General features: G+C 43.5%; 1 protein-coding gene across 1 annotated transcript in view; it reads right to left on the bottom strand.

Annotated features, from left to right (window-relative positions):
* Positions 1–12,598, bottom strand: part of NRP1 (neuropilin 1) — a 184,759-nt gene that overhangs the window by 76,252 nt on the left and 95,909 nt on the right. Inside the window, exons 6-7 of the mRNA XM_015428988.1 lie at positions 7,043–7,193; positions 1,315–1,481 (exon numbers count right to left, since the gene is read on the bottom strand). Coding sequence (XP_015284474.1) covers positions 1,315–1,481; positions 7,043–7,193 — 318 coding nt within the window. The remainder of the gene's footprint in view (positions 1–1,314; positions 1,482–7,042; positions 7,194–12,598) is intronic.

Below are 12,598 nucleotides of genomic sequence, written 5' to 3'. Positions count from 1 at the left end.
AGAAAATTACACATGTACAAAACCAGTTTGTAGAGACAACACTAATTCAGAATACTGTGTGGAAAAATTCATATAGGTCTATTTTTGGAACCATGTCTGTTCCCAGCAAAGAAAATTGCTCTGTGAGTTCAGAATCAGGTGAGAAAGAATTCTGGAAGCCCCAGATGTCACACTCAAACCCATGCACTCCTGAACAAAATTGGATGCAAGGTGTAGGCTTTTCTTCTCTCATTCTGAGTGTAAGCCATATAATGCAGCTGTATTTCCAAACATTTTATTGATCCAAGGATGTATATACGAAGCATGATTCAGTGAGTGGATATAGACAACCAGGGCTATTTTTGGGCAGGAACGCACAGGAACGGAGTTCCGGCTGGCTTCAGAGTTGGCCACACCCACTACAGCCAAAACCTCTGCGTGCGTGGCTACAGAGGGAAGGCCTGGAGAGTGACCCCCCCATGACTCCAAGGTGGGTGGGCCAGGGGGGGCCCCTGGAAGGATCGGGGAGGCATTTAAATAGTATGGCCTAATATGCTAATGAGTTGTGCTGTCGGGGTTTGTGGCCTATTATGCTAATGAGTTCCTGCTGGGGTTTTTCTACAAAAAAAGCCCTGTAGACAACCATGGGCTTGCCACAATTGCCACATGTAGCCATATGGTAGATCAGATGCCTATACTCTGCTACCAAGTGGATTTATGATGCAGGATTTCACTGTACCAGCTCCGATCAACCACATTTTTAAAACTTAAGTAAAATAACTTATAAAAGAAACTGTAATTGCCCCCCCCCACTTTGTACTTTCCACCCCTTGATTTTGTCAGCATAATGTTTTGAAGGGCAGAAAGCGGTAAACTCACCTCATTTTTGGTTTAATCTTGAGTCTTCAGAGGTCAAGTTCTCACCTTAAGGCACTGAGTAGCCCCTGAGTTATCATTCATCTGAAAAGTACCAGGGGCTTTTCAGCAGGCCATTTTGCTTTGTTTTAAATGCCTGTTAAACTAATATTGACTTTTCCCACTAAACCAAAATCTCTGTTATTTGTGCCCAGAAGGCTGGGGGGGAAATGCAGGAAGCTGAAGAATTAATCTTCCTGACCTTTTCTTTCTTTCCCCCTATACCTTGGAGAGTCAGTCTATTTGTAGTATGTACCTTAGAGGGGTGTGAGATATTCAAGCAATGTTGTTTTCCATATTAAACAGAACTTTTCAGCTCTACAGTCTGTTGTATTTCTTTATTTTTTTCTAAAAAAATACTTTCACCCAGTTTCTTTCTTTAAAGTGCCTCTAGAAGTTAACATTTTAATTGGTTTGTACCTGTATCCATTCTCTGATGGAATCCTCTCCCGGCGTCCACCCATTTTCAGGGTAATTCAAGCGGGACCTTTCAGAAGACCAGTTGGTGCTGTACTGAGAAGAGGCACTGATTTGGTCAGAATGAATTTCACCAGATTCCATTCCAAGTGGTTGTATGCACTGGAAATCTGAAATAAACATCCGGTCAGTATGATAATTTCTCTAAAAAGTCATGGTTACAATCCATATACTACTGAAGTCCATACAAAAAAAATTCCTAGTGAAATTAATACTTTGAATGGAGAAACCTAATTATTTATATGTGACTTCCAGTTTGGGCCTCTAATGTCTTTCTTAGTGCTGGCAATATGAGGCCAGTCCCAATCTTACTTTTTTGGAAACATGATGGAAGATAAAACTCTTCCTTAAGTTGGAAGAGCCTGATCTTGCCAGATCTTGAAAGCTAAACAAGTTAGGCCCCCTGGCTAGTAGTTGAATGGAAGACCTCCAAGGAATACCAGGGTCGTGTGGAAGCAGGCAGTGGCAAACCACCTGTGAATGTCTCTTGCCTTGAAAACCTCATGGGGTTGCCAGAATTCAGCTGTGATTTGAAGGCACTTTCCGCCACCACCAAAGTTGGAATGAAACACTTCGGAAGCATTTTTTATTCTTTAGGATACTCATGTGGCAGACCATTCTGACATAATAAATTAAGATTTTGGGAGGTTTTGAGACAAGATATGCAACAGTATTAGCCCAACATGGGAATTTCCATCACAAAATACAAAGAACTGGCAAATATTACATTTGAGGGTCAAATCACAGTGCCAGCTGCTCTGTGAATAACATTATGGTGTATTTGGATCTGGATGAGGGATTAAATGGTCTAAAGGGTGGTGTGTGTGTATTTTTGTATTCCACCCTTCTGAGATTAGATAGGTTATGCTGACAGACAGTGGCCAGCCCGAGGTCACCCAACAAGCTCCAAGTGGAGATTCTGTGGTCAAGGTCCAGCACACTACAGCATCATGGCTGTTGTACTTTACTGTACGATGGAATTGGCCAGACAACAGACACATGGAGCCAGCTCTGGAGAGTTCACTTTTGAGTGTCATCAGGAGCCCTTGAATGGTTCACTAGCTTCTGTTGCTGGATGGTGTTTTCTTCTGGTTTGGTGTGATCGTGCTAATGTTTACATTGTAAGGTGCTTTTTCTTTTCTATGTATATTCTATGAATATACTATACTATCTTACGAATATACACAGAAACAAAGAAAATAAGTAATAACAACTCAACACAATATAATTATAAATTTAGTTTGGCAATATAGTATTTGTGTATGTGTGTCATGTGCTGTCAAGTCACTTCCGACATAGTGACCCTATGAATTAATGTTCTCCAAAACATCCTGTCATTCTTGCAAACTGAAGGCCATGGCTTCCTTTATTGAGTCAATCCATCTCATGATGGGCCTTCCCAACATATAGTATTTACAAGAGTAAATATTGTATTTACAATCTGTGTTGACATTCAGGGGATGGGAAATTCCATTTTTCTGTTCCTTACAACTGCTTCCCCACCCAGTCTCCAGCTTGCCTCCCCTCCATATGCTCACCTTGTCCTAGTTTGGCTCTCTCTGCCCCCTTGTTGCTTCTGTTTGCCTATTCTGCCTGCTCAGGCTTCCCTATCCTTTGAAATAGCGATCGTTTGGGTCGTTGTCTTCCTGCCCAACCTTTCCCAGCAAGAAGTGAGAAGCTGGCAGGCAGGGAGAGGTAAACTGAACTTTCCCACACACCCTTCTCCTGGTGTTCCTTTGTGTGCCATTTTGGGTTATTATTAGGGATTGGCATGAACCCCCAAATGAACCCCGGTTTGAGCACCAACCAGGATGGTTCATGGTTTGTGAGCCAGGGGTTTGGGAGAATGAGTCTCCCACCATCTGCCTACCTGTTTTTCATGGAGGTTTGTGAGGTTCGTGGGAGACACTAAGATTTTTTTCTGTAAACTGGGTTAGTGTTTTCAAAACACTATATTGTAGCTGTTGCTTAAGGGTCAAACTTGCTAGGATTATGAAGAATCCTTGTCTATTAATTGTTAATAGATACAAAAATTGTGCTAAAAATGAGAAACAATTGCTTCACTGCATGTTAATTTTTATGGAGACAGGAAAATTTGTTAATGTAGCATGTAAGTTAAATTAATGTTCTTGTTTTAGTTGAATCAGGCACAGGAACTTGGGGAACTTGCAATGATGTTTAATTTGATCTATCTGTCTTCTAAACTTCAGCCTTAAATGCTAATCAATCTAACCTTCATACTCATTTCTCCCTACATGGGAGAGTAAACAGGCCAGTCCATTTAACAAACATTTAATTCAGACAGGAAGACACTAAATGTTGACAAGAATTATGCTGTAAAATGTTTTTAAAATCAGAAAGCAGCAACAATGTGAAAGGGTATGATTAACCTTGTATTCCCTACAATTTTAATTCTATTTGAAGGTGTCCTTTTTAACAAATGAGATCTAGTTGATCAGCATTTCCTCAATGACAGAAACAATTTTGTAAAGTCAAACAGAAAAAGTACAACTGGTTATTAAGAGGCATTTAGGAATAAAGTCAAACTTGTTTAAACTGGTATTTCTGTTAAAAATAATGGATTATAGCATTTTTCAGACCTCAGTTTAGGGTAGACAAGGGTTGGGTTCTAGAAAAGATCTGCTTTTGTAGTTAAGGTAGCTGCTGCAATTCTCTCTCGAGAACTGTTCATGAGAGAACAGCTCTGAGAGAACTTACGACTGACCCAAGGTCACTCCAGCAGTGGGGAATCAAACCCGGTTCTCCCAGATGCTCCTCACCTCTGTGCTCCTAACCTCTACACCAAACTGGCACCAAACCTGCCTTCCTCAGGCTCCACCCCATATTTCCAGTAATTTCCCAACTTGGAGTTGTCAGCCCTAATCATGGTACACTGGGGTCTGGATTTAAAACTTTCTCCTGTTGCCTGTCCTGAAATGGCTCTGCAGAATTCCTATTTGCTGTGTTGAGATAAGGGGGAGGGGTGTGTGGCTCAATGGCAGAGCATCTGCTTGGCATGCAGGAGGTCCCAGGTTCAATCCCTGGCATCTTCAGTTAAAAGGAGCAGACAGTAGGTGATGTGAAAAACCTCTGTCTGAGACCCTGGAGAGAGCTGCTGCCAGTCTTAGTAGACAGTTCTGACTATGATGGACCAAGGGTCTCATTCAGTATAAAGCAGCTTCATGTATTTATGGGTTCATGTGTCCTCATGTAGGTCCTGATCAGATTCTGTCTGTGAGGACCACTGAGCCAGACCACTGTCCCATTTAGGCTTAACATTGTCTACTCTGGCTGGCAGCAGCTCTTCAGAGTCTCAGACAGACAAAGGACATTCCCAACACTGATTACCTCATATCCTTTATCTGGAGATGTGGAAAAGTGAGCTTGTTTTGCCACTGAGCCATACGTTTGCCCAGTGGAGTAAACAGCAGTTCCATGGGGCCACCTGAGGTACAAGAGGGAAAGGCTTACTTCCCTGTCCTTCTGAGTCATGGTCCTGATCCAAATCAGGGTCCCTCAAGTCTGTTTTTATTTAAAGAGGAAAAAACTCCACTGAGGTGAGTGCCTGCATCTGATCCTTTGACTGTGAAGGTAAATAGTAAATGTAGGCTGAAATACAGCAAGATGAAAGATTATATACAGTGAACTGACTACTTGTGTTTTGGTAAGTATAATGGCTAAGAGAATGAGGTGTGAGGACTCTAGTTCACATGTTGCCACAAACTCACTGACTCAGCTTAGGTCCTCTATATGAAATATAAGAATCAAACACTAGCTTGTGTTGCAGGGCTGTGGAAAAGTTTACAAGAAGATATTGTTTGTGAAGTGCTTTGTACACCTCAAGTGCTATACAAATGCTAAGTATTTTTACTGGTCTCATCCAACACTCCCTCTAAGCCGTGGAGTCTTGTGAGCAAAAAATCTTCTTTGTGAGCTACTGGCATTAAAGTTGTGAGCGAGCAATTTGGCTACTGCATAAATTAGTTTGCTCTGGAGCCATCCTTCCTAAGACAAAAATGTGTGAGCCAGAGGCTAAAAAACTGTGAGCTAGCTCACACTAACTCAGCTTAGAGGGAATACTGGTCTCATCTTTCTTTCTTTTTTAAACCCCCGAGAGGATATTTTTATTATTTTTTCATAAGACTATTAACTACAATGAAAAATGAAGGAAGGGGGGCTACATCTAAGGATAAAGGAATGATACCCACACTAACTAAAATCCCAAGAGTAGGAGATCCTTTCCAAGTATCTCAGAAAAACCTCGCTGTTTATTTCCCCCCTTCCCCCTTCGCTACATTAGTCCATTCATGCGCTTAGGAGGCATCCCTCCTTACACTCCGCTTTTCCCACGGGGGGTACTCCATTTTAGTAAAATAGTCCGTTTATTTCGAACTCACATTCATTGTTGGTCATATCTTGACCCCACTCTCTTCATACGCTATTCCGCTCGATCTCCTGCACTTGTCCCGGTTAGATTGGCTTGTACCCTAAGGTCACCCATTGGCCGGACCATCGGGGTGGAAGGAAGCCTCTATTCTCCGGCATCAAGCCGTCGAAGAGGCTAACCCTCAAAAGCCCCCTGGCCTGGAACCCTTCACAAGGGCTCCGTAGGGGTGCCACTTGAGGTGGCACCCCTCCAAGCTGAAGGTGTGCTAGTCACCTCCTCGAGCTTCGAGGAGAGCAACCGCCATCGCCGATCCACCCACTGGAAGTTTTCACTGGTCTCATCTTATCGTTGGAAAGTTCACAATACAGTAACTTTCCTGGAGCTAAACAGGCACAGGTCTCAGCAATGTCTAAATGGGAAATTCAGTATGCCACCTTCAGTTCCATAACTGAAGAAAGGTGGAATATAAACGTAACAAACAATTAAAAAAAACCTTTGGGCAATTTTTATTGGGTTGGATCCAGCCAGCATTTTCACTCACTCTAGGGAAGTCAGGTCTCCTCTGCCAGCTCAGCCTCCCCACTGCCATGCCTAGCTGGATAGTGGGGGGGGGGATGCTGGGGGTCAGCAATGCTGCAGGGTCAGCATTGCACCATTATCATGATGTTGCTTCTGGTGTGACTTGGAACTGATGTAATTGTGTCAAGCAATGCTTTGGCATTCATCCGAAACCACAGAGTTTTGGCTGAATGATACAGTGTGTCCCCTACACAATGATGTCACTTCCAGGCTGTACCAGAATTGATGTCGCGACATCATTGATGAGATCACAACATAAGTCTCCCACCAGCTGTCAGCATTGGTCTGGCAACCCTAACTCAATTTCACCTACTTTCCCTCCTTGCTACAGTTCCCATCCCACACGGCTTTTCTCCACACAGGTCTCATGACCCCCAGCACAGTCTTGTTGGTAGTCAAAGGGGACTCCCTCTTCCATCAGCAGATAATATGGTTGGACTGAACCCATTGTCTAGATATGCTGTTTTCAGTTTCTGCCACAGCTTTCCCACAGCCTCGTGACTTTTTAGGGAAACAAACCTGAGAGGAATTGTCTTTTCCTGGCATTGATAATCAAAGGGTAGATGCTTTTAAAACAGATACACACCTACCGCGTCCTTATTTATCTAAGGTTTCTTTAAATATTTCATGTGGCACCCAGTAGGTGAGGAGACATGACTGAGAATAATCAACGCAAAGCGCTGCAGGATGGATATAAACACTGACCTTCCGATACACTGTTCTGCAAGACGGTGTAGTTGGCAGAGAAACCTTCTTTTGCGATTGCACTGTCGGTGTAGAAAACCAGGGAAAGAATGCCAGTTGAAGAGCGGACACGGCCTGGTGTATTCTGTCCACAATATCGGCCTATGTGAAGCAAAAAAAAACGGGGGGGGGGGGGAAGAGAAAAACAATGTTACAATGCATTTTCTGTGCAACAATTGATGATGACCACAGAGTGGCCTTCCCAGAAAACAGCAAGTGTCTTGCAATGGTCATACTGTATTAGCAAAAACAATATATCATCCTAGCCTGCCATAAAATTATTGCTGTTAATGCAGCTTCTGGGGAAAAATACAGATGTCCAGAGCATGTACTTTTTATTTGGGCAAGCCATAGTTCTGTCAGAGCTGTTCTTGAATAAAGAGCAGTTTCTGTCAGAGCTCTCTCAGCCCCACCTACCTCACAGGGTGTCTGTTGTGGGGAGGGGAAGGGAAAGGAGTTTGTAAGCCACTCTGAGACTCCGAGTGAAGGGGGGGGGTATAAATCCAATCTCTTCTTCTTCTTCTTATGAATATGATTCATGATAAATGAGACATGCGATTATAAGCACCAAGGAATGCTGATAACAAGCAGTGTTCATTAGAGGAACAATTCAGAAGAGGTAGACAGGAATGGAACAACCTGATCATTAGAATGTAGCCACTGTGGTGTACTGGTTAAAACATCACACTTGGGAGACCCAGGTTCAAATTCTTACTCCAATATAGAAGCTCACTGAGTGACCTCGGGCCAAACATTTTCCTTCAGCCTAAACTACCTTACAGGGTTGTTGTGAGGATAAAACTTTGGTTGTTGTGAGGATAAAACTTTGCTTTGGGTCATCATCGGGGAGAAAAGCAAGGTATCCAAATAAATTTAACAGTCCCTTGCAGTAAGGTGAACTCAAAGCATAATATACGCAGATCGTTTCATATACTATATGTATATATACAAATATATGATGATGTGACGGTGCTTTGCTATACACAACTTTTTCAAGTCAGAACAATTGGGCATTTATGAGATGTCACTTTAAACTGGTGTGTTGAAATATATTTTTGTTTTAAGAGGTTGCCCTTCTATTGTTTTCTTTCTGTCTACATCCTCTGGACTGGCGATTGTAGCTCTGTAGGATACTGTAAAGATTTGACACTCATCCAGTGACCTCTGTGTTTGCAGGGCAAACGGCTGCAGATTCTTCAGTAACTGCAGAGAAATGCCTTGAATGGTTGCAGCTGGCCATCCAGCCAGGCCTTCCCCCAGTTTGGGCTTTCAACAGCTTTAGTCAGCTTCTTTCTCCCTTCGCTCACACTGTGGCCCGTGCCACCAAAGAAATAATTCACACTGAGTATAAATATTTCCTCTTCATTACGATAATATCCCTCTGTGGTATTCACTGAAGATATATGCCAACAAAGTAGCCTCTAGAAGTTTAAGAACAACAAATCTTTTTGCTAGTAAAAAAATCTATAACAGGGCTGGCTAAAGTTTCTAAGCCTAAGAGCCTCTTACCACAATTTCCTTGTGGCTAAGAGCCAACACATACACAGGCTCTCCTTCCCAGCCCTTTTCTTCCTCCAGTCAAGAACTACATCAGCATTCACTGCCTCTATACTCTCACAGTGCAATCCTATTCGGAGTTACACCCTTCTAAACCCACTGAAGTCAATGGGTTTAGAGGGGTTTTACTATGCTTAGGATTGCACTGCCAGTATTTTTTTCTTAGCCCCATCACAGGCTCACACTCTTATGTGTGACTCCTCCCTACTGGGCAGAACCTTTTATTTTTAGGCTAGAAGCCCAGGCAAGACATCTGGTGTTGCTTTAGAAGAGATCCTTACAGCGATGGTACATGACCAGCATCATTAGATGCAACAAAATTTGTCTGTAGAAGTTGCTGCGACCTGGATATACTGTCAGAGTGACTCTCCACCCCTCGTGCAAACACTGTAAGAACTGTCACTGTTTATGCCCTTACTGTGGTAGCAGTAAGAGACGTGGCAAGTCTGAACTGTTCAGGGTTTGTTTGTTTTTTGAAGGTGGCCAGTCCTCCATATTCTGGCTTTATTACTTCATGGTATGGGATCTGTAGTTATTGTAATTGACAATTTCAAAATTGCATACTCTGCAGAGTACCTCTAGTCTAAGCCCATCTCAGGCCATGGTCACACACACTAAGTAATCCACTTTCAATTCACTTTCAGTGCACTTTCCAACTGGGTTTTTACTGTATGAACTAGCAAAATCCAGTTGGAAAGTGGATTAAGTGGATTATTTAGTGTGTGTGACCGCAGCCTCAGTCAACCCATCTAGTACTTTTTAAAATCCCATCCATCCTTCAGGAACGTAGAAGAGGCATACATGGCTGTGCACAGAGATGCCAATCCCCAGGTGGGGGATACCTTAATTTGGTGGGCTCCTGTCCACCACTGGCCAGCTGGCTTGTGGGGAAAGCCCTGCCCCTAAGTCCCACCCCCAACTGCAGCCACCAGCAGCCACCCCCTTCCCTCCTGCGAGACTGAAAGGACCCTCCAGCTTATCAGCAGGAGCACATGGCCCGCCAACCAGCTGGAGGGCCCTTTAGATCTTGCAGGAGCGGAGGGAGCGGGGTGGCCATTGGCCACACATCTGAACTCCAAGCGGCAAATTCGCCACTTGGGAGTTCAGGCATGTGCCCCCCACGTCTTGCCCAAAGCATTCAAAGGGACCCTTTAAATGCTTTGGGCAAGAAGGGGGGCGCCTGAACTCCAAGCAGTGAATTTGCTGCTTGGAGAACAGGCACGCAGGTGTGGGTCCCCAATGTGTCGGTCCCCAATGTGTTGATGTCACTTTTGTGTGATGTCATCACTTTGGGGACATCCCCTCCCCCTCCAGAAATGCCCCCCAAATTCCCCTGCTGGGGACTAGGAAGGACCTGGCAATCCTATGCACTGTGAAACTGCCATGCTGCTCAGTGCAGATGCTGGCAAGCAGGATAGGCTTGGCTGATTCAATCCAAAACAGGGATTATATCACATGTCCAGCCATTTCCCCTTTCCAGTTTAATAGAATTACCTTCTAACAAATCAGTCACAACAGCGAGGAGTGTATATTTGCATCATGAAATTGGACAGCATTGATTTTCCTTCCCTATAGCAGGAAGTGAAATTGTGTGTGTGTGTGTGTGTGGGGGGGCTATGACTTGTGATATAGTATCTCCTCTGCTATTAAGATAATGTAACCCAGGGTAATTTGTGTGGGTACTTGTGATTTAGCATGACTTTTATTTCAACCAGCTTTGTAGCTATTTTGCTTCAGTCTGTTTGTTAGGATAATGGAATGGTCTTTCACTATTCATTTTGAATTGCCCAATGGGCTACCAGTTCTAGGTTGTCAACTTGTGTTTGTGCATTAAGCAGTCATTTTCAAGCTCACAAAGAGCCCTAAAATTAATGTTGGTACAAGTCCATGTTTAGTGTTTCCTTAGTCTTCTGCTCTAAAAAGAACACAGATACATAATTATTTAGGGGTAGGGCCCATGGCTCAGTAGTAGACCATCTACTTAGCATGCAGGTGTTTCCAAGTAAAATCCCTGGAGAGCCACTGCTGGTCAGAGTAGACCAGTGATCTGACTCACTATAAAGCTAGGGATGCCAGCCTCCAGGTGGTGGTTGGAGATCTCCTGCTATTACAATTTATCTCCAGGCAACAGATATCAGTTCACCTGGAGAAAATGGCCACTTTGGAAGGTGGACTCCATGGTATTAGACCCCATTATTAGACCCCTCCCCCACAATCAAAGCCTCTTCTTAGGTTCCACTCCCAAAATCTCCAGGTATTTCCCAACCTGGAGCTGGCAACCCTACTATAAAGCAGTTTCAGTTTCATGTTCTCATTAACAACTACTACTACTACTAGCTAGCTAATTTAGTTCCACATTCCAAAGAACAGAAAGTAGGGAACTGAGAAATATGGGGTCCCTCTGTGTACAACGTGACCTTGGAGAAGAGTGAAACGCAAACAAACAAGTACTGTTTTCTCTAGTTCTGAATGCAGCATTTCCAAATGTTACACCTGTCCCCATTTTCTGGTCTGTCCCTGATAAATAATGGCTTTTTTGAGAGAGAGAGAGAGCGAGCTCTGGAGGATGCTGTCTTAAATTTTTCTTAGTTACAGTTAGTCTTTTCATTCTTCAGGTTTCTACCTCCTCCCTTGGGTGAGGTTGAACCCAGATGATTATATCTAATGGGGCCAGAAACATCTTGACTCGAGCACATATGCGTGAAAATGCATACCCAAAAAGCTTCCCTTCCTTCCCTCTGTAATTGCCTGTCCAGGTAGTAAAAGTTGGGGAATGTCTTTGAGTTGCAGCTAGTCTATAAATACAACCAGATGCCAGATCCACTGTGAGATGAGCCCTTCTACTGAGCATAGTTACATTTGCAAAAAAGTAAAATGTTACATTTGATTTACTAACACAGCATGCCTTGGAAGCAGGAGCAGGAGAGGCTATTGCAGACTGAATGTCAAGTAGCCAGTGGAGAGCCTTATTCATCAACCCATAATAACTGGGGGAGATGGAAAGAGCTCATGCAGTGCTCCTTGCAAGTGAGAACAGAGGTGTTGCAAGAGCTCACATCTTCTACCACAACACATTGGTAGTGTGCATCTCTTGTAAACAGCCTTTGGCTGCCACATTCATAAACACGTTTTTCACATAGTTCTGTTCTTCTTATGCTTTGCTGTGTCCAGCATGGCATCAGTAAAATGAAATGATGTCACAGAGCACGTTGCTAAGGGCAAAAGCTAGCAGGTACGGAACAGTTCTGTCGTTATAATAATAGGGTAGCTGTATCTTTTAAGGGACAAATTCATAGTTCTGGGCTATCTATGGAAGCTTGACCCTGAAGAGACATTCAAGTTGTATGAGTGTTAGGAACTCCTCTCAGACTGATTCAGAATTAGGCTCAGAAAACTGAAATTCTTTCCTCCCCCCAATTAAAAAAAAACCTGATTTTTTTTTACCCCTGAGTCCAATTCTGAAGAAGAATTGGCAACCCTAGCTTTATAGTGAGTCAGATCACTGGTCTACTCTGACCAGCAAGAAGATCAAATCAGTCAGTCCTAAAAGAAATCAACCCTGACTGTTCCCTGGAAGGCCAGATAATGAAACTGAAGCTCAAATACTTTGGCCAACAAATGAGAAGGGAGCACTCACTGGAGAAGACCCTGATGCTGGGAAAGATTGAAGGTCAAAGAAGACGGGGACGGCAAAGGATGAGATGGTTAGACAGTGTCATAGATGCAAGGTACATGAAACCGAGCAAACTCCGGAGGGCGGAAGCCAGGAGGGCCTGAAGTGATGTGGTCCATGGGGTCAGGAAGAGTCAGACTCGACTGTGCGACTGAACAACAACAACCAATTCTGAATTTGGAATAGGGTCAGCAGAGCAAGGAAGGGGTTCTTTTCTGGCTTGGATTATGAGCTAAAGAAGAATTCTAGGGGGGTCATAACAATCACTTTGGGTTACAGGTAACCAT

Source organism: Gekko japonicus, unplaced genomic scaffold (genome assembly GCF_001447785.1).
Source record: "Gekko japonicus isolate JY-2015 unplaced genomic scaffold, Gekko_japonicus_V1.1 scaffold1330, whole genome shotgun sequence".
Taxonomy (NCBI): Eukaryota; Metazoa; Chordata; class Lepidosauria; order Squamata; family Gekkonidae; genus Gekko; species Gekko japonicus.
This window is presented reverse-complemented; position numbering and strand designations above follow the sequence as displayed.